The 23170-nt window shown below is 33.8% G+C and overlaps 1 protein-coding gene across 2 annotated transcripts; it reads right to left on the bottom strand.

The window, feature by feature from the left end:
- Nucleotides 1-372: 372 nt before the first annotated feature.
- LOC123543035 (deoxynucleoside triphosphate triphosphohydrolase SAMHD1-like) lies at nucleotides 373-22664 on the bottom strand. 2 transcript variants are annotated; one of them, XM_053531603.1, is made up of 14 exons: nucleotides 22529-22664; nucleotides 17264-17320; nucleotides 14766-14926; nucleotides 13867-13994; nucleotides 13374-13450; nucleotides 12991-13134; nucleotides 12421-12468; nucleotides 9812-9976; nucleotides 6894-6985; nucleotides 6087-6143; nucleotides 4021-4219; nucleotides 3340-3417; nucleotides 2647-2751; nucleotides 373-1127 (listed from the first exon to the last, which is right to left on the bottom strand). In XM_053531603.1, exons 2-14 carry the CDS (start codon nucleotides 17279-17281, stop codon nucleotides 912-914), a joined length of 1488 nt encoding a protein of 495 aa, XP_053387578.1. In that variant the 5' UTR covers nucleotides 17282-17320; nucleotides 22529-22664; the 3' UTR covers nucleotides 373-911. The 2 variants fall into 2 exon arrangements, with proteins under 2 accessions (XP_053387578.1, XP_053387579.1); XM_053531604.1 differs by lacking the exon at nucleotides 22529-22664 and adding an exon at nucleotides 19735-19785.
- Between the last annotated feature and the right edge of the window lie 506 nt (nucleotides 22665-23170).

A 23170-nucleotide genomic window follows, 5' to 3' on the forward strand; every position in this document is an offset into this window, starting at 1 on the left:
ATTTACCAAAACCTTGTACCTTTTTGCAGGTAAATTTTATCATACCCCACCCACTTTTTTCTAATTTCAAAGTATGCGTCCCTTAAGTCCGACTTTAACTAGATCGCAGGTCTGTTTTATATGTACTGAAACTCGTATACACCATGACCTTCACCTTGAAACGCTGTAAAACTAATAACTGAACCAAAATAAATGCTTCTCAATGTATTTTATTCTGAATAAGTATTTGAATATTTAATGAAAACAAAAATGAGTTTAAAAAAGTAAAAACAATGTAAAAGCATGCAAAGGTAAATGTTAAAAAGTCCATAGTAATATATTACATATATCGCAAGTCCTTTTAAGACATGTCTGCTCGGCTACAATTCAAACTGAATTACTTCCCAGTCAAAAATCTAAAGTATTGACCCTCGGTCTTTCAAAACTCAGACAATAGAGCTGACATTAAACAGGCAAGTCAATCAACAACTATATACTTTTGGCGCTTTTAAATACCTTAATTGTATGTGCTCCATATTTGATAGCAACATTCGTTTTCTATATCATCAGCATCTCGTAATTTCTCGTCATCTCAAGCAAACTCCCAAAAGCGATTATCTCCCCTAGCGCTACATTTATACCTGCCTTCACATATACCACGTGAAAATAAAAATCACATGACCGTTTAAAAGAAATTCGAATATGTTATTTTCAAATTCATATTTCATAATAATCAATCACATTAGACTTAAATCAAAAGAAATATTCAAAATAATTTCAATAACTAGAATCTAATTGTCAATAGATAAATACATCTAGACAAGTTTTGAACTGTGTTACAACTATTTAATAGATAAACATGATAAATAAAACAATTAATATGTCTTTCATGCTAGTATAACTGTCCTTAATTAAGCATGTAAAGTTATTTGCTAATTCCATCTTGTCTGTAGAAGTATTCGATAATAATGGTGTTCGAATAAGCCTTGTTTCCATCCTCTTTTCACTCGGATGTTTTTTTGTTTCTTGGTACCCTTACGTGTATTTTTCACCCATGTTTCGAATTTTGCTACAAAGTTACTGTCAAGGTCCCTAGAGTACACGCGTACCAGTTGTTCTGCAAATTCCTTCGGCAGTAACAGAGATACCTTTAATATAGACGAAGTTATTCAATATTACTAAAGATATGTAGTTTTAACGAGGACACTGAATCAATATAGCATACATTTAATGGATTTACAAGAAATAGGAGAGAAAACACACCCTTGACAACAATTAACAATTAAAAACCTACCGAATGTAAGTTAACTGTAACGTAAGCTAGAATAAAAGTTCAAAACCTGGGTAAATTCCTGATGAATGCAATGCTTACAGACCTCGTTGGGTTGAAAAAAAATAATATGGTTTCATATTCATGATCATTTTTAACTTCGTTAAAATTACAAATGACATTTTATCAATTTCTGTAATATTGACGGGATTAATTTATATCGGGAATAAGATGTCACAAATGATATCATGCAATTTTTCTCGGACAAAATAAAAAAGTTGAATGTTAATGTGATTTATGAACAGAAAATGATTAAGTTGTTACAAAACGATCATTTGCCTTGTGTTAAAATGATATATGTATACTGCACTTATTCATTTGTAGACTATTTTGGCACTCCTAAACATTCTTCAAGCCCTTTGCGAGTGTACGGTAGACGTAGAAAGTTTTTGACCAAGCGTGTGGCATTGCTTTTAAATTAATTACCAGTGTTCTAGTGAACTTTTCATTAAAGGGTAACCTTATTTTAAGTGTAACGGATCAATGAATTTCTTTTTGCTATTTGACATTTGGTATGTTTCATTTGAATGTAATAATCATTAAACAGTGTTCCTATTTGCACTGAATGTTAATATTTAACGGAAGTATCATATATTTTCGCTTATCAGACACACTCGCTTATAAGACGTCGGACATGCAATCTGGTGTTACTTTTTCTTTTAATTTCCTCGTAGTAAATGCTAAAATGATGCTCCCCATTTTCTGAACTGGAAATATGACTCGTTATAATGCGTCTAATAAGCGAAAATAAACGGTAACAACACAAAATATGTGGAGATGTTCATTATACTGAATATACTCCTTCGTCTGTATCATTTCGGATACGTTCTTTTATGTAGTTTATTTTAGAGATACATAAACATCTGTAAATATAAACAAATCTTATTGGGAAAACAAAGCGCCATGAGAATACTAACATAGTGCATTTGCGACAAGCATGAATCCAGACCAGCCTGGGCATCTACGCAGTCTAGTCAGGATCCATGCTGTTTGCTAAAGGTTTCGCCAAATTGCAACAGGCTTTCAAAGCGAACAGTATGAATCTTAACCAGACTGCGCGGATGCGCAGGCTGGTCTGGATTCATGCTGGTCGCAAACCTACTACGTTAGTTTTCTCATGACTCGGCTCAAATATTTCTCATGCAAGATTAGGTACAGTAAAAGTTAAATTTTGACGAAAAGGTATTTACGTTTGTACATTTAAAGCTCGAAAACAATTTAAATCTAAATGTTAAAGACTTAATTAGATTAAAGTTCGTGAAAACAACTAAATTTAAAACGTGAAATCATAATGACACTGCAGAATTAAAAAAAAAAAGAAAAGAGAAATTACTTACATCTTCTTTGTGCCTTTGTTCAGCTTTATCCGGGTTGTCTTTTGTGAAGAATCTGACGAAGTCTATTGGGTTCTTGTCCTCCATTCCATAATCGAAGTTAACAATCTTAAACAAAATGATTTGCTTATTTAAGAGACAATATCTATTGATGTACACAGCAATATGGAAGATGAATGTAAAAATAATATTACAGATGCAGCAAACATGTATTTACTAATATATGAAAAGCAAACATAGCTTAACGTAACTTACACTAAACCTTAGCCTAAACGCCATCATTGTACTTTATGATTTTGCATCTTTTGAATACTGTCAAAGCATAAATTTCCGCGAGGATTTAATTTTCGCTATATTAGCGAGGCCCCACATCTCGCGAAAATTAATCCTCGCGTAAATATTCACCATTATTCTAATTCAAGCAGGATATCATTTTTACAATTTCGCGAATATTAAACCCCGCAAACATATCCAAAATTTCAAATTCGTAAAATTTTGACCCCCGCGAAAATATGTGTAGGATAGAAAGAGATTAACGAATATTATCAATATTTCAAAGACTTTTAGGGGACATATTTCAAAATCTCTCAAAAACTTTTGTGATGGTGTATATGGCAAGACAGTTACAGCGGTTGATTTCATGATTATGTTCTATATCTCACATTTCGTATATTCTACAAAAGTCAGAATACATACGTCTATCACTATTTTAGAAAAATCATCTTCTGTGATGTTAGTTTCTTCAATTTTCTTCATGTCTTCTTTTACTTCATTCTAAAATGTAAAAGCAGTCAATAAATGTTACACATACAGCTATTTTACGATGTTGACAATCGCTGAGACTTGCCACAATACTTTGAAAAAAAATCAATTATCATAGGTTACAAATAGATGTTGCTCAAAATGAATTATATCTATTCAATAGTTCCAAATATTTTTGGTGTGTTAACAATACGGTGTCAAAGAGAGTGATGTAGTTTCCTTAGATACTAATACATACCGATGCAAAAAAAAGAACTGTGCGCGTTAATATTTCCTTTTAGTTTAAATATTCGGAATAACTTAGTGAAATTTCTAACAATTGTCCAAGAATGGCATGTCATTCCAAACTACGTCATTCTTATGTACGTCTAGTTCAGGTGTTTGAATGTTTTGGTTATGACAGAAAGTACTGCTTCGTTTAGGCAGTGTAGGCAGATAAGTAGCTCAAATGTTATTACCATTTTTTCACTCTTGTCTGACAAAAAAAAATATTATAGCCCGAGTGCACAGTTTCAATTTGCGTCAGTATATATATTTTACTATATATAATTTATTTATTTATATTACTGTTAACGCAAAACTTATTTGAAGTAAAGATGGAAACATTTAGATTACCTCATCTTTAAACTCTCCATGGGAAAATCTTTTTTCGCCTACTAATCTATAAAAGTTTCTTTTTAAAACTCTTTCAAGAAGTTGTTTTGATTGATATAGACGTGGATCTGTGCTTCTAAGAATACGGTGTATTACGTCATCATTCAAAAGACTATACGCTTTCATATCATCTATTGCTTCAGACATTGTACAAGCTTTACTGAAATTAAATAAATTTCGATATCAAAGATAAACTAATTTGCACAGTGCAAATATTGGGTAATGTTAACTACCGTCTATGGAACGCCAATTTTCAAATAATTACGTGAACCCAGGTTCACGGTCGAAACACTAGGATTAACGATCGTTAAACTAGGTTTTTCGAACGTTAAACCAGGTTGTTCGAATACTAACCTATATTTTCGAACGAAAATATAAGATAACTGGCGTTAACCCAGGTTTACGTTCGATAAACTATGTTTCTTGTTTGAACTATGAATTTCGGTCGTTATCCTAAGATTACGAACGTGAACCTAAGTTTACGGACGTAAAACTATGTTCACGCTCGTAAACTATGTTCACGCTCGTAAATTCAAGTTCATGGTCGTAAACATAGGTCTACATCTTTAAACTGTGGTTCACAGCAAGCCAATTATCCAATAATAACGTTCTTGGTCGAAATGCTAGGATTATCGAATACTAACCTATATTTTCGAAAACATATTGAACCAATGTTTACGTTCGATAAAATTGGTTTCTCGTTTGAGCCCGAACCTATGTTTACGCGCGTGAACCTGGGTTTACGAGCGTGAACCGTAGTTTACGAACGTGAACCTATGTTTACGACCGAAAATCATAGTTTTATTCGAGAAACCTAGTTTATCAGACGTAAACCTAGGTTAACGCTCGTTTACCAAAATTCACGATCGATTACATAGGTTCACGTCCGTAAACACAGGCTCGCGTCCGTAAAATATGGTTCACGTCAATAAACATATGTTCGCGCCCGTAAACCAATGTACACGCCCGAAATTCATAGTTAATTTCATATTCCTAAAATATCGACCGTAAAGAAAGGTTTACTTTTTTTTAAACTAGGTTCTCGATTTAACTACGAATTTCGGTCGTTATCCTATGTTAACGCTCGTGAACCCCGGTTCACGCGTTTACGAGCGTGAACAATGGCTGTACGGTATTATCCTATGTTTTCGCTAGAAAATGTAGATTTGTAATTGAATACCTGGTTTCACGTCAGAAAAAAAACTGTTTTATCGATCGTTAATCCTAGTTTTTCGTTCGTAAGCCTGGGTGCACGTAATTATTGGACAGTTGGCGTGCCATAACCGTCCGGGTGAGTCTTCCACTTATTGACATGTCAAGCTGAACTGTTCAAATATTTAATAACAAATTTGAGTTTCAGCACATTTTTGCTTTTGAATTAAATCGAAATTAACAAACAAACATAGACAAAAGTCCAACAGCACAGAAAATACAGTTTACTACATTCATACTATTTATCTTTTTGAAACACAGCTGGTATTTTAGAAAGGAATTATACAAACACATATATTCAACTCCCATTACATACGAAAAATAACCGATGGTAAGATTACCAGCTTTAGTCGTAACGTATAATTTGACGTCCGAAATTATGTGATAATGGCGTCTTGATTTCCATCGGTCAAAACTTACACCGTTTCAAAAGAATGTTTGCTCGTTCTCATTTATTTTCATATACTGTAGTCAACTCTGGCTAGGATAACAATAAAAATTGGTAGATGTATTTAATAAAAGTGGCAATATAACTGTACCATTATATGCAATGTTGCATAAGGTTCTCGGGGATTTTGCAAGACAGAATCAAACTCGGAACAAGAACTCTTGTGATCCAGGCCTAGCAAAATTCACTCGAGCCCAAAGCTACATTGAATTATATATTGTCGCGAACAGTCCAGTGTCACAAATACAAAAGGCGCGAATTAGCACATGTTTTGCTGTTTAAAATAGCGGATGTGTTATTTAAAGAAGTTCCTTTTTACTACAATACATGAAACAAGACATTACTGAAGTATATAAAAATACTTTACCTGTCTTTACCAGGAAATGTAATAAAATCATTGGCTGACACAAGGGCTTCAGCTATCCTGCAACATGTTTGAAAGTAGATTAAGAGAGATAACACATTCTGTTTAATTGATAATTGTTTTGAATTTTGGTTACCTTGCTGCTCTTGAGTTTGCAAAGTCATAGAGTACATTACGTACATTCATGAGGAGGTTTTTTGTTTGTTTCGTACTCATTATCTATAACTGCGTATTTTCGAGTCAGTCATATACACTTTTTCTGTGATAGGTGTCGGTTTCATGGGGTTGGTTCCGTGTTTGAAACTGTATGGAATCTTGGAATATTTGGAATTCGACGTGATTTCGACTGAGGGTTTGTGCGCACAATATGCAGTTTTAACTCCGTTGAATATTCTGGCTACTGACCCATAACTTATTTGACTTACCCCTGTCTGCTTTTTTTATTTATTTTTTTTTTTTTTTTTTTTTTTTTTTTTTTGGTGATTCGTGCTTCTAACCTTACCTTTTTTGATATTTATATTTACTGATGTTAAATGTCTTTACGTCTTTACTTAATATGTTTTTATCTATACGTACAGCTGTAGTGGTGCATTATCTTCATTTTACAACTCTTGTCTTTGGAACATAGCTGACACACAAAGTGAGATTTCTTACAAATTTATCTGACTGATGCTCTAACCTCTACCACATTGATATATTTCCTTGAATACATACACATCGATAATCTAAAAGTATAATTGAGAAATTCTACCTTTTACATGAAACTAATTACAGCATCAACAAATAATATAACCATATTGTGTAACTTACATTATTTCAATGATATTGGTTGTCTTGTGTTTGTAAGCCCTTTGATGTAGTAAATTTCGGGTGTGAAACATATCATATAGGTTGGCAGCCTCCTAAAATATATTACAGAATTCATTTAGTTGGCATACTTCGCAATGTGTGGCTCTGGCTTGTATGTTGTGCTCCTTACATCCATAGAGTCTACTCTTACATTAATTGTTCACTAAATTGTACTACAGGAAGTCAGAACTACAGTACAAACCTTAAAACCCGGCTTTTTATTTGGCTAATATGTACTGATTGTACATTTGTAATTCAATTTACAATAAAATCTGTTTCTTTAAAAATAGGATGTAATGCTAAAATTGAAAACTACATGGCATGTTTGTTGAGTGTAGCCGCAATGCTTTCAATTTGACGATAAAATTAATGCAAGTCTTTCCTACAAAATTCTACAAATAACGGACGGAGGGAGTCGATTTTACTCTTCTCCCCTTAAACTTTATATGCTCTCGGCCCTCAAACTTAAGCTGTTTATTACTTTGGTGTCGGACTAACCAAATGGAACATTTTGTCTGTTGAATTTGGACCTTTCTTAGCGCAGAATTATAAGTCCCATTTTGGTCGTTCCTTCCGTACGTCCGCAATTTCGTATCCGGTTCATAACTCGGTCATTCATAAATGGATTTTAAGATCTACAAGATTTTTCCCTGTCTGTCAGAAACTCTACAATTTGTGAAGGAATTTTGATATAACATGGCACAAAGGTCGAAGCCATTCTTGGAGGTCAAATCAAAAGTCAATAGGAGGTTTTTATTGTCCGGTCTGTAGCTGTGTCATCCTTGAAGGGATTTTAAAATTATTTTTCACAAATATTTCTAATAATGAGACAATTTGTCTTGCGGAAACCCCTATCCTTATCAACAACTGCAGATGATTAAATACGAAAAGTTTAATTCAACGATGTGTTGTAACATATTGTATATATACAATGAGGTTGGCATACCCCAAATATGTTTTGTCAACCAGTTTTATTTACATAGTCAAATGACCGTTCCAAGGTGATTGCCCTATATTCAACTTTCTTTTTATCTATGTCATTGTATATGCTATATATTTTATCATGTATGTTGTCGGCCACCAGTTCTCTTTACATAGGAAAATGACCGTTCCAAGGTGGTTGACCTGTATTCAACTTTCTTTTTATCTATATCATTATATATGCTATATATTTTGTCATGTATGTTGTCGGCATAATTGTAATGTTACCCACTTACAGGCCGCTAACCCTTTATGCAATTTTTACATTTCTTTTATCTTACATATAATAAAATGTATCTTGTTGTTAGATTTTTAAACACACTGTTTGCTTTATCTTTCCTTTACAGTTTCTATTTACGAGTGTCCTGCTTTGCGACGTGTGACTCTGTCCATACATACAGTGTTCAATGCTTCCGGTGAGTTCACTTTTACATTTTATTTACGGATGGGAATACATAAATTTTTTGACTATATATCGCAGGAGTGGGCGGATTTTAATATTCAAACCGTAAAAGACCGTAAAACTGGGCAGATATACCCGTAAAAGTGGGCAGGCTAAAGGTACTGAAATTGAAAAGAATCTGCCGAGATTTACGAAAGGGTGAATTCTAAAATAATGAGTTCGTACAGCTCTTTTAGCTCTGTTATCATTGTCTTTTTGCTTCAATAATGTATCTTATACAGTCGAGACTGTTTTAAGAGACCGACTTTGGGAAGCAGCGAAAAAGGTCACATATGACAGAGAGTCTCTTAAAACAGTCTCACTTAACAGGATGACGCTGGTTTCATATATTTTTCCAATTAAAGTACATGTATATCGGATACTTATATATTGGCCTCTTTTAAGGTAGGAGTGGAAAATGACTAAATACTATTTCTTTAATTGCATATTGATAGAATATAAATTTCAAATAATTTGCATCATTCGTATGATGTTGATAAATCAAATTTAAGCTCATGATCTAACAAGAAAATAAAGGGGAGCAGTAAAATATAAATGTTCAATTTGAACTATTTTACACACTGAGGTTTATGTTATTTATATTTTTGTATACTAATTGTTCATTGACATTTTACCATTTATTCGATTAGTAACTGCATCTTTAATCCGTGTTTTCTTCGTCGTCTACCGTTATTTGTTTCACCAGGAATAAAGTTTATTTATGCACCGACTCCGAATTCTTCAGCGACTTTATACGCTGGTTTTCCCTAATCGAGCAATTCAAGTGCCTAAACACGCTGTTCTAATGTCAAAACAGTTCTTTTTTATGTTTTTCATCGGCCATTTTTTGTAAACAAATAAGTTCTCGTTTCAAACAACTTCACGCGAGATAACGAACGGTAACTCTATCGTGTAAAATCTTGCGAGGGAGCGTCTCAAAGTCGCTGAAAACGGTCTAATAATCGATTCGGGAGCCTGATTTCACAGTCGCTTGTCGCGTAAGGCAGGGGGTTGCTTAATTCAGACTCTTTTAATAGTAAATTGCGTTCGGAGCATAAAATAGGGTCGCATATGACAGGGAGTCGCTAAATTCAGGGGGTCGTTAAGGCAGTCTCGACTGTATCTGTATTTCCTTTAGCTATTTTGTGCCAATATACGTTTTCTGTTGCTATAACCTACACTGCTTTTTCAAAACTTTTTCTATAATTTACACAAAATACATACCTTTTTCTCATATTTTTTTATAAACTAAGCCATCTTCCGCTACATATTTTACGCTCTTTTTCTACATTTCCTCATGCTCAATATTGTATATTTGAACTTATTTTTCTAGAAGCCATTTATATCTTTGTCTTTTCGTTTTACCTTCTCTTCCTACAACATTTTTTCTACTTTAATCTCATCACACATATTTCCATCAAAATACTGATCATAACACAATGATATTTAGTCTTACTTTGTTTCTAAAACATATCTGTTTTTCTCCATCAACATCAATCACCCTCGAGAAATCGATACATCGATTGTGGTTGAAGTTTTTTCCAATGCCGAGCATGTAACAGTCACGTGCAAAGTAGTCCCATTTGTCAACATCTATACCATTCCTTTTGTTGGAAACAATCTGTAAGGATACCTCAATAAGTGTATGCACTAATCGTTTAAAAAAGATGAATAGATATTCTTTATTCTCTGTCTGGAGATGTGTATTAAATGTATTAAATGTCTGTTTTTGTTTGGTCGTTTGTTGTTTATGTTTTGTTTGTTTGTTTGTTTGTTTGTATGTTTGTTTTTCTTTTCATTTTGACCAGAAAAACGGAAGAAGATATTTCATTTGTGCATTTTGCATAGTAAACTTCAATTGTTATGTATCTATTTAATGCTACGAGAAAAGGTTCACTTTCTCTTTCGATTTCAAGACCAGAATTGAAGAAGTCTTTTCCAGATCTTTATGAATATTCTTTTTGAATCCCTGTTTATCCTTTATTCTATTGTTTTATATTTCTTTGTGTAATTATCAGGTCACTAATGTGGTGAAAACCTTTGCAAATTTTGTTTCCATGGCGATGTCTTTGATCGGATCGTAAAATTTCTTATGAAAATGGAAAGTGTTGCTTTTCAAAAAAAATGCCGTTGCAGACAGTAGGAATACTTTTGTAAATATTGTCCGAAAATTTTCAGGGTGTTTACTTATTCTTAGGTCATGGGAAATATTTGAACACTATATTGTTCATCAACCATCATGTTGCTAAAAGACTTGCTGATTTATTTATGTGAAATGTCTACATAACGGCATCTAAATTTATCTTTTCCCGCTGTTCCATTTTCTTTTAATCAATAAATGTCGTACAATTAAGAAATAATAAGTTCCCAAAGTGTGGTTTATCGTAGAATAACCCGTTTTTTGAGTTCTTATGCGTAAGAATATATCATGAAGGCCGTAGGCCTGAGTGATATATTGTTTCGCATAAGAACGAAAAACTAGGGTTATTCTACGAAAAATCACACTTGGGAACTTGTTATTTCGATTCTAATACGACATACTAGTATCAACAGTGTTGTAACTAATTTTTACGTCCGTGCTACGAACCTGGATCGGATGACGTCATTGCACGCGAGTGGTTTATTGCAGAATAGCCCGACATAGATTTTGCTCTACATGTATGTAGGTTATTCGCTGGTCGTGTTAGAATTAGAAATATACCATTATACAGGAATTCGAGATAGGACAAATATGAAATATTGAAAGCCACCCTATAATTATTCAACCCGGTACTGTATTAAACGAATTGTGTTCTGAGTATTTTCTTTTTATTATAAACAAAATAGTTGTTGGGTATTTAAAACAAATAACGTTTTATTCAGCTATTGTAATTTTTATATATAATAAACTTTGTTGTTTGCATAAATGTATTGTACTACTGCCTGTTTGCTTGCAACTTTTTTTCAATTGTTATTTTGTGGCTGCTGTAGGAGTAACAAGAAACATGTAAAATTAATTTATTTAAAAGCTTATTTAATAAATAGAAATAATTCAGCAGTGTGTAAATCACGTCATAAACACACAAAATGGCAGCCGGCATGATCAGCAATTTCTTTAAATTTCAAACTGCCTTTTTAAATAGTGGTCCGATTTTAAAAATTCTTTCAGTGTTATTAAAGGCTTGATAATAGATTTTATATGAGATTAACTTATTGTTAGGCGCTTTCCTTGTCCTTTAAACATTATTTCGGTTGTATCTATGCAACTTGTGACAGTTTACATCCGTATTATTCCTCATAACATGTATAAGCTGACATGCGTATCTAGAATTCTATTTAACTTAAAGGTTAAGTGTCTGGCTAAACAATACAATTGGATTTTATTTTTGTCAGGTTCATGTATTTAAAATTTGTTGCTGGCCTTGCGTTTTAGTTATACATGACCTTTAAAAACATTAAGTTTGTTGATAATAAGTAGTTTATATATACTTCAGTCATATAAATGTTGAACCAGTGCGAATTTGTACTAAAATTTGGGTGTGTATATAAAGCAGCGTCGAAACTAGTCTTATTGCTTTGGTGGACTTGCTATGGCATATGAGCGTGCGTTTTACCTCTAGGCGCTTCTACGTAATTGGTCTGGTATATTGTGGTGGTGATTTAATTCGTATAAATTCTCTCTATCATATAATGATTTATAATATTACGAACTTGTATCCTAGCGGATCGCATGTATAAGAAAGTTAATTGTTCTGAATTTTACTATATCAATTAATGCAAATTATATCTATATATGCAGAGCATTCTCGAGATCTTTATAACTTTCCCTTGTCCCAATCAATTAAAAATACTAAAATGTCTCTGCTGATTTATGAGACATGAAAACAAAGATTTGAGTACATATGCAAATGATGAACCAATACGAAAGTGTAGTACAATTCGACTGTGTATATTAAGCAGCATCGAAATTAATTTTGTTGTGTTACCGGACTAGCTGTAGCAGCAGTCTTTCATACTATGACGGTGATTTAGGTCGTATAACTTATCTGTATCATACATATATATGATACGGACACTCTTTGTTACCTCATATAGGAATCCTTTCTCCTTTGGTCGCCCTTTGTACGGCCATTCCTGAAATCAATAACACAAACATTTTCTGAAAATCCCAAATGATATTGTTCTATTCATGTTTCAAATTCATTTGATAATTGTATTCTTATGACATTTATATTTTCATAATGTTAACTTTTATGTAGAATAAAAGAATAATATCTACATGAAATCCAACGCCATTAAACGCTAGAAGTCGCTGACTTCAAATCACTTGCCCCTCATCGATGTGGGTTCGAGCCTCACTCGGGGCGTTGAATTCCTCATGTGAGGAAGCCATCCAGCTGGCTTACGGAAGGTCGGTGGTTCTACCCAGGTGCACGCTCGTGATGAAATAATGCACGGAGGGGCACCTGGGGTCTTCCTCCACCATTAAAGTTGGAGTGTCGCCATATGACCTATCATGTGTCGGTGCGACGTTAAATCCAACAAAAAAAATTAAACGCTAGGAAGGGTATGAATTGACCGGCATAGACTGTTTAGAAACAAAAACTCCTCAGCTGCGTTTGGTGTCGCTAGTACTGATGACACTGAAAGTCTTACATTTGAAGATGCATCACGTGGTCCAACGATTAGCTCCCTTATGAATTGTAAATCCTCAAAAATGTTTGCTTCTATAAATTTGTCTTTAAGCTCAGTATTTTCTTCTATCATATGATCGATCATATCTACAGATCCTTGTTCATGCTGAGAATAGAAAAAAAAAACATTAGGAGTGTCAGTGGATAAATTAAGTATCACATTATATTTAGATAACGTTTTTGACGGAATACATAATTTAAGTATATTACCTCGCTCAATTATTACATCAGAATTAGATCTTTTTGCTAAATAAAGAATTATATTTATGCAAATTGTGTTATCTTATTTCATGATAGCTGACTTAAACATGATAGATATTTTGTATTAACTGCGCTGTATCATACCTTCCATTCTCTTCTTTCATCTGTTCGTAGTTTTGGAATGATCTGTGTATCAAAAACGTGGGAAAATGGACCATGGCCTGTAAATATACTCTGAATTTTGATTATTTATATAAATTTACAAGTTCGTTAACTTTTCCTCTAGAAGGTCGTTGACCATTGTGACAGTTATAAATGATTTTGAAAAAAAAACAATATGGCGTCAAAATCCAGGGTGCGACGTAAAACTCAGGGAAAACAAACAAAATGAAATAGATTGATTAATAATGACCTGGACGTGACGCGGTATATTGATGTCATATTTGGCGTCGTGATTCTCTTATTTCCTGTGCACGCGTCAACAATTGTTTATTGCAAAATATTCATACACTGGTAGCAATGAATAAAATCAAATATGATATTATTGTAAAAGTAAACTAATTTACGAAAGGTGATATTAGAGGATTTTAATTCTATGTATTATTGTGTTTTAAAAGAATATAAAATGCTGATATACCAAGATCATGACATAGTGCCGCCACTTCTACGCACAGCTCGTCTTCAGGGGTAATTTCAACATTCTCTAGCGCTTTGGACTTTTGCTTTCTGAGAGCTCTCACCAGTCGTCCAGCCAAATGACACACGCTTGGAAAATACATCATAAATAATAGTACAAAATATATTAAGTTATCTTAGTGGCAAACACTTGTGAATACTAGGTCATATTAAATGAGGTCAAGGTCAGGGTTGGTAAAAATAGAAAATAAATGGTTTTCGCTCAATAACTTTAGTTTGCATTGATGTATTGAAATTAAACTTGGCCAATGGGTAGCTTATAGGAAAACCAAGTTGGGATTCATATTGGGACATTGGATTCGAGTTCAAGGATAACTTACCTAATCTTCACAATTAGAAAATTGTGGAATAGAGCGTTGGGCCAAAAGCTACTTTTTAGTCAGTGAGACGGAATGGTGTCTGTTCCAAACCTACTGAGATCCATTTTTTTTTCAAGGTCAATTTCACAGTTACTAAAGATATTTTTTCTCTAAAAATAGTTTTTTTCTCAATGTTATCGTCAAAATGCTGGTTTTCGCTTTATAATTTAAGTTTTGACTTACTTACTGACAACACTATTTGTGTAAAGAGCAAGCTGAATTAAACAATTAGCTTTGAATGATGTTTGGGGTCACTGTTACTAAAAACAGAAAAATGGCTTCCACTCAATATCTTCCACTTGTATACACTTATTGTCAGTATACTTGGTGTGTAAACACAAAAGGAAAATAACAATTTCGATGACAAATACATTGTAAGAACATCAAATATTCAACATATAGGTGAAAATATGAATCTTTTGATTTTATTAAAATCTCACACCACGATGTGCGGATTAGTCGCTTTAAAGCTTTAGGGTACCCGATAGAATGTTCAAATCTGTTGTGGGCTGCTCCAGGGTAAACAAAGTAGGCGCCTCCAAGTTGCTTGATGAATCGTAGCCTTTGGAACTGCGGAGTGTCAATGATCTTCATGCACAGGGGATGTAGTTGTATATTTCCATGAATAGGATCGTTTATTACCTGAATTGAGCAAATAATGTGATAAGATTTGCCTCGTTCAAAAATATCTTAATTCTTATCCAGTAAGTGAAAGTACGTGTAACTCCGTTACTTTGATATGTTTTATGATAATATATATGCGTTTAAGTATAAAACATTTATGACGTAAACGCCAATCAACTTTTCTTACCTAATATAAATAGAATCACATTTAATATCAGTTTTTTTTCTAAAATTCTTCACTGAAATAAAATCTGTTACTTCGTATAATAACATAGGAACCATCTCGTCAAGACTTTTCTAATAATCATTCATCTTTGCCAACTCCCATGAGTCACAGTTTTAACATGATAATACAATCTCGCTTTAATATATTTAATCAACATATCATATATAAATATTAATGCAAGACATGTATCCGTATTAAAACAAGATTTAAGAAAATGACAGGTAAACCCTGACATATATTCTTGATAGCCAAATCTGAAGATAAGCAAGTAAAATGTAAATGCACGCCAAGTACCAAGGTCAAAACTGGAATAAACAAATTACATGGAAAATCCAGGAAAGTTACCAATGTGAAAACTATAGGCAAACATATTGCAGGTAAAGGCGTGAAATGAACTCATGCCAAAACCGGATATAAACTAGTTACAGGTAAAGACATGCCAAGTTCTAATGTCGACACTGAAATAAACAAATTACATAGAAATGCACAACATATACTCATATCAAAACAGGAACAAAACAGGTAAATGCGCGATATGTACACAAGTCAAAACCGGAGACACACAGGTAACAGGTAAGTGAAACACCAAGAATTCTTTTCAAAACTGGAATAAACAAATTGCAATTAAATTCACAACATTTGCCCATTTCCAAACTGGAACAGTTTGCAATTAAAATCACGTCAAGTATTCATGTCAAAACTAGAGATTAACAATTTACAGGTAAAATCATGCCAAATACTCATGCCAAAACTAGAATAAACGCATTATAGTTAAATGCACAGGTGGCAGTAGCGTACCTAGGATACAGTATGGGTCCATGAGCCTTATACACTTAAATATATTACAATTATTATGTTTTTCTAAGACAAAAATGCAAAAAAGTCATTTTGAAATTTTTGCATTTGTGACACTGAGCCATGAGAAAGGTTGATATGAATATTTTGACACGTGCATTGCTTCCAGGCCCATATTTTTTTGAAAAAAATCTTTCTTTAGGAATGGTTAGTCGTCTTTTGGGCAAGTGAATACTCTTTCAGAAAAATCTTACTTCAAAGCCCAGATGCAAACCAAATTGAAATTAAATAGCAACTGGTAAGTAACTTACTATAGTTGGATTGAACCTTTTTTAGTCTTGTTAGTTTACATATAGCATATTCTGACCGCTTGTATCGCTATTTCTAACTGACATGGTGTACATGTGCTTGGTGTGTTTAAGAAGGGAAACTTTGGTGCGAAAAAATGTGTGGGATTTATTCGGATAGAGAAAAAACTATCGTTTTTACTCCGTTGCTTTCTCGCTGTGCGTGAACGGTTGGTAACTGGGCTTTGAAGTAAGGTTTTACTGAAAGATTATTCACTTGCCCAAACGACGGCCAATCATTGATTAGGAGATATTGTCTTGAAAAACAATACAGAACTGGAAGTAATGCACATGTCAAAATGTTCATATCTACCTTTCTCATGGCTCAGTGTCACTTTGGCAAAAATTTCAAAATGATTTTTAGCATTTCTTTCCTTTGAAAACATAACAATTGTAAGATTTTTAAGTGTATATGGCTCATGGACCCATACTGTATCCTAGGAAGGCTACTGCCATGTGTGAGTAAATGCTAGCAAATTCTCGAAAAGAATACAAGTTAAAACTGGAGGCAACCAAACTGCAAGTAAATTCAAGACACATACTCGTGTATTAACTGGAGATAAAGAGTACAGGTAAATGCACGATGCGTACTTATGTCAAAACTGGAGCTAAACAAGATACAGTGAAATGCACGCCAGGTACTTATGTCAAACTTGAAAATAAACAAACTGTTGATAGATGAAAGACATGTACTTGTGTCGAAACTGGAAGGAAACAAGATACAAATTAATGCACGACATTAGGAACCTAGTTGGTAAAGCCACGCCAGTTGTTCAATACTTGAGGTCAACAACATGCAGGTAAATGGGTGCCAAATTATCATGTCAAAACTGAAGATAAACAAATTGCAAGTAAATGTACACTACGTTCTCATATAAATCATTTAAATGGTAAATATGTGTTCACGTCAAAACTAGAGATAAGCAAGTTACAGGCAAAGTCACGATATGAATTTATGAAAAAACTGCAGATAAATAAACAACTTACTTGTCTATTGTCGGCCATTTTTATTCAATATCCTTATCTCTCTTGAACGTTTTAAATCTGAAAAAAAATACATAGAATCAGGACTGCTTTTCGACAGAATGAGGCTAATTAACTCAGTTTACTTATTTGCATTTACTCATTGAATGATTTTTTTATCTTATGTTGAAATTCAAAACAGTAAGACAATTTGACCTGTGGAGCACAATATCAAAATAAATTTCTGGAATACAGTTGCACAATGCTATTTTTTTCAGATTATACTTTTCGGCATATTGTTTCTTTATACGTATTGGCAAAGTTACAGAGAAATGTAATCTAATACGTGGTATGTGCTCGTGGCATGTCTGTTAAGTAAAATCTAATGTTTTAAATATTTTCTTTATGGACTTAAACATACTTGTTTCAAGGCTTTGGGCTTGTTATGACACCAAAGAATTTAAGGCGTTGTACAGGTTGGTTATAATATGTTGTTTTGAAATTACAGCAACACATTGTTTTGTTGAATTATAAGTTTATAACAGAACGGTTTTGTCATATGTTTTCATATCTATGCAAGGATGCCAACAAACAATGCTAAAATATGGCTTTATAAGCTGACTGCATTAGCTGGTATGTCGTGGTGTAACAGGATCCTCCATGAAGCTGATCGATTTATGCTATAGAAGGCTTCAGCAAAGTCAATGAATTTTACATACAGTGCTGTATTCCGCTCAGTGCTCTTCTTTGAAATATGTGTTAATGTGAAGATTTGATCAACACATAACCTTCCTTTCATAAACCCAACTTGCTCATGTCGCGGTTATGGTTTCACCATCGAGAACATTCTGTTAAAGATGATACTGCAGAGCACTTTACTTGTTACTGAGAGCACCATTATTCCTTTTCAGTCGTTGATATCGGTCAGGTATTCTTTCTATGAGACCAATTTTCCAATCTTGTGATGGGTCGTCTGTATGTATCTAGTAGTTCCAACATGTCTTCTTCTCCTCTTCTGTCCTGTAAACCGATTTTCCATCTTGTTTCCGCACTTGTGGTTTCCGCGCTTCCTAAGACTCCTTCAAGTGTCTTAGAGATGCGATATATAATACCAAGTCTTTGTCATTTAGTTCATTTTTCAGATGTTTCGGTGAGACGTTTTCTCCTTGTCTCCCCTTGTTTATCAGCATTCCTCCTTCTTAAGCACAGTGTAGTAATATCACGATACAATGTAACTATGTTAACTATGATACCTATGTTAAAACATGTGAAATAGTTCATGAACTTTCGAGATCTATTTTACATTTTATTACGATGGAGTCCGGTTTTCATTTCGCATTCAAATGTAATTCCGTATCAGTTAAAAAAAATTAAAAAATCGATATTTTGAAACATAGATAAAAACATCAATTTCCTTACCTGATATATTTTAGAATTGCACTGAAAAGTAAACCTTAAACGGTGAGTAATTAAAAAACGAAGAGGATGTAAAATTATATTCTAAGTTGGTGTGTAGATACCAAGTTAGTGTCAATGATTTGAAATAGGAGCGAATTCAACAACTATACCCAGCTGGGATCATGACAAGTGGCATTTGATGTTTGATTAATTATTTGAGCCGCGCCGTGAGAAAACCAACATAGTGCATTTGTGACCAGCATGGATCCATGTTGTTCACTAATGGTTTCTCTAATTGCAATAGGCTTTAAAAGTGGCCAGCATGGATCCTGACTAGGATGCGGATGCGCAAGCTGGTCTGGATCCATGCTGGTCAAAATTCACTATGTTGGATTTATCCTGGCGCAGCTCATTTATATCTTTATCTCATCTCTATACTGCGGTATTTAGAATAACAAACATTCTTTATTTTACTACGGAAAATAACATTGGTATAACAGTATAATAATGTTATGTTATTATATTTTCCACTCTATTATATTTTCCACATTCGTCATTTCATCAGACATTAACATTGTACATAAACGTTGATATAATGATGCCTGTTAGAGGACAACAACTTTCGACTATTCGATAGCCTTGTCGAAATGAATATAAAAGTAAAAAAGGGGTATAACTTCGTAAAAACAGTCAGGTATGTCCAAAAATATAAGTCAGTTTATTACAGTGAGTGTGCCAGCAGGTCTCAATCTACTCCTACATACGGTTACTGAGACATAAAAAAACTTAAACGAATCGGGAAGCTGACACCGCCGCTGACGCCGAAGCCGAAGCTGACGCCGACCCACAAGTGAGTCCGATAGCTTTACCTGTTCTTTGAATAGTCGAACTGGTATAAAGCCAAATTCAACAGATAATGCCACCACGTCACTTTTGCATTCTAAGCGGAAAGTTTAATTCTAGTAAATGTTCTGTTGCACATATAATTTATAATGTTAATGTTTGCTAGAGATAAATACAACTCACCTGACATTCAATATGTAAATTAAGAAAAATACAATTATATTAAATATTCCAGCACTTCTGAACATACTAACCTTGTAATGTGGTCAAGTTCCAACAGTGTATATCCTGATCACATATTTAATCTCTTATCTCTTACATGACATATACAAGTTAGGCATAAATCTGCCTTTTGCATTTATGTTATCATGATTTATGTTTACATTTAGATTCAAATCGATAAAAAATGCGATAACATGCACATACATCGAACATCAAAACGCAAGTGCAGTGGACAGAACTAATGAATCAATAACATTTACCGATGTAAAATGCCTAAATATGGTTACCAAAACTATTCAAGAGACAGACCTCAAATATGTACATTTTGACAAATGCGGAGGTATATTTGCATATAAGAATCCGAAATTTCCAATTGCGTTTATGGTTGTTTTAATTAGTTACGGTTAACCTCGCACCGACACAATCATACTTCATATGGTGACTTTCGAACTTTTGATGGTGGAGGAAGACACCAGGTGCTGATCTAAACAGGTGCTATCCACTTTGTTTCATTAATTGACTTAGCAGTGGCGAAGTTTTGGTTGTTTTAACTAAGTTCCCGTCCGTGGCTGCAATAATGCCAAGAGGAGCTCCTCGAGCCCTCCTCCACCATCCAAAGCTTGGAAAGTCGCCATATGAGCTAGCGTTGTGTTGATGTGACGTTTAACCAAACAAAATAATCAAAAATGCACGTTACAATTTGTCGCTACGTTTATTCCCTGAGGGAGCCTCAATGACAATTAATTCTTAAATCCTTCACAAATAAAAGAAGTGGTTAAATAACTGTCCCTTTCATACTTTGTCGTGCCCTTGCTGATCTGGCTCCGGCAAGGTCATCGAGTACATATGTTAATGAGTCCATGGGTTCTTTACATGTAAATATGTTTACATTGACCGTTCAGAGATGGTGTCCTTCTTTGTTCCTTCTTGGCTTATGTTTTTGTACGTTTCTTACCAGTAAGATTTTAAGGATTTCATTAATTTTTTTCTCAGTCAATGCGCATATGTATGTATATACAAATAATCTATTAGTTTCCATGCCAAGTGTCGTTTAACAGACAACCTTTGAAACTTGTCTTTTCCGTTGGACTTCGGTCTTCGTGTTTTTAGGTTTATGGGAAATTAGGTGCTCAATTGAATTATATAAACATATATAACAAACGTCCGTATTGCAAATTTCTTGTTTGCAAGCTGATAATGCGTCTAAATAAGTATTCACAAGCCTTAACCTCTTAACACCTTTGAGAGGTCTAAACTTTCAAAATAGATAGAGAATATTCTTTTCGTTTGTTTCATTGTAAGTTTGAAATATATTTCACCGAGAGAAAACCATACTCAATAAAAATTCTAAACTATTTACTGTAAATTACAGTTACACGAGTAAAACATATTATATATCGTCCTTATAATTTAAACAATCAAGTTTTTGTTTTATCCTATCATTTGCAATGGTTTGAACAAAGGATACCCATTAACATCGCGCAGTAGCATTGCATCAAAACGAAACAATGTTTTAATATCACGATACCGTGTAACTACCGGTATATTCAAAATAGTCAATGTTCTATGAAGTTACATTTTCTTACGATGGAGTCTGTGTTTTCGGTTGCATATAATTCAAATTATTTCGCATTCAAATTTAATTCCGTACCAGTGTAAAATTTTCCAAAAATGTATTTTCACTGCTTTGAAACATAGAAAAAAATATCGATTTTTTTTCACTGATATATTTCAGAATATATCTGAAAAGTAAACCTTAAACGGTGAGTAATTGAAAAAAAGAAGAGAATTTTTGGCGGGTTGGGGAACGCCGTTTTTCAACAGTATTTCAGTCATGTAACGGCGGGCAGTTAACCTAACCAGTGTTCCTGGATTCTGTACCAGCACAAACCTGTTCTCCGCAAGTAACTGCCAACTTCCATACATGAATTATCAGAGGTGGAGGACGAATGATTTCAGACACAATGTCTTTTATCAATCGTCACGGAGAACATACTTTCAAAGTTAGTATGTAGATATCACGTCAGTATTAATAATTAGAACAAGAAAGCAAATATACCCAGCTGTGATCATGACAGGTGACATTTGATATAATATTTATTATTCATATCTTTATCTCTATACTGCGCTTTTTTCAAGTTATTTGAATGCATTATGTTTATTTTAATAGTTTAGAATAATAAGCGTTCTTTATTTTACTATCATGGAAAAAATACTGTTTAAGTCGTCCAAATAACTATGTTCAAGAGGTTTATCTGATAAAAGTCTCTGTTCATGGCTGCAGTTTGTTTTATTATATTTTCCACTCTATTATATTTTCCACAGTCTTCCTTTCATCAGAAATTACACTGTACATAAACGTTTATATTGATAGTATGATCCCTTGTTTCTAAAACAAGAGCTGTCGGAGGACAACAACGCTCGACTATTCGGCAGCCCTGTCAATAAAGTGAATATACAAGTCAAAAAGGGGTATAACTTTGTAAAAAAAATCAAAAAAAGTTCTGGGAACGTCCAATATAAGTCAGTTTATCACAGTGAGTAAGTGTATGAGGTCTCAGTCCATTCCTACAAACGGTTACTGATACATACAAAAACTTAAACGAATCGGAAACCTGACGCTGCCGCCGACGCCGAGGCGGATGCCGACGCACCGGTGAGTCTGATAGTTCTATCTATTCTTTGAATAGTCGAACTAATATAAAGCCAAAAGCAACAGATAATGATGCAACGTCACTCTTGCATTCCAAGTGGAAAGTTTAATTCTAACTGTTCTGTTGCACATATATATAATGTTAGTGTTTGCTAGAGATAAATGCAACTCACCAGACATTCAATATCAAAATCAAGAAAAAAATACAGTTATATTCAATATTCCAGCACTTCTTAACACACTAAAATTGTAATGTGGACAAGTTCCAACAGTGTATATCCTGATCACATATTTCATCTCTTATCTCTTCCATGACATTTACAAGGTAGGCATAAATCTGCCTTTTGCATTTATGTTATCATGATTTATGTTTACATTTAGATTCAAATCGATAAAAATTGCGATAACATGCACATACATCGCACATCAAAACGTAAGTGCAGTGGACAGAACCAATGAATCAATAACATTTACTGATGTAAAATGCTTAATTAGGGTTGCCGAAATTATCCAAGAGACAGACCTCAAACATCTGCAAGTTAACTAATGCGGAGGCCTATTTTCTAATGAAAATCCGAAATTTCAAATTGCGATTAATGGCTGTTTGTTCAGTTGAGATTTACCTCGCGCCAACACAATTATAGTTAATATGGCGACTTTTGAACTTTGATGGTAGAGGACGAACTCAGGTACTGATCGAAACAACAAGGTCAACAGTGTCTATCCAAATTGTTTCATTAAATGACTTAACTGTGGCGATATGTTGGTGGTTTTCACTAAGTTCCAGTCCGTGGCTGCAATAATGTCAAGAGGAG

The sequence above is a fragment of the Mercenaria mercenaria genome, chromosome 19 (genome assembly GCF_021730395.1).
Source record: "Mercenaria mercenaria strain notata chromosome 19, MADL_Memer_1, whole genome shotgun sequence".
NCBI lineage: Eukaryota > Metazoa > Mollusca > Bivalvia > Venerida > Veneridae > Mercenaria > Mercenaria mercenaria.

Excerpts from the sequence above, each read along its gene's own strand:
- LOC123543035 (XM_053531603.1), bottom strand. Across the intron at positions 9,977-12,420 it reads AGAAAGGATTCCTATATGAG|ATTGTTTCCAACAAAAGGAA; the intron begins GTAACAAAGAGT and ends GTATCCTTACAG. Across the intron at positions 3,418-4,020 it reads ATGGAGAGTTTAAAGATGAG|AATGAAGTAAAAGAAGACAT; the intron begins GTAATCTAAATG and ends TTTACATTTTAG.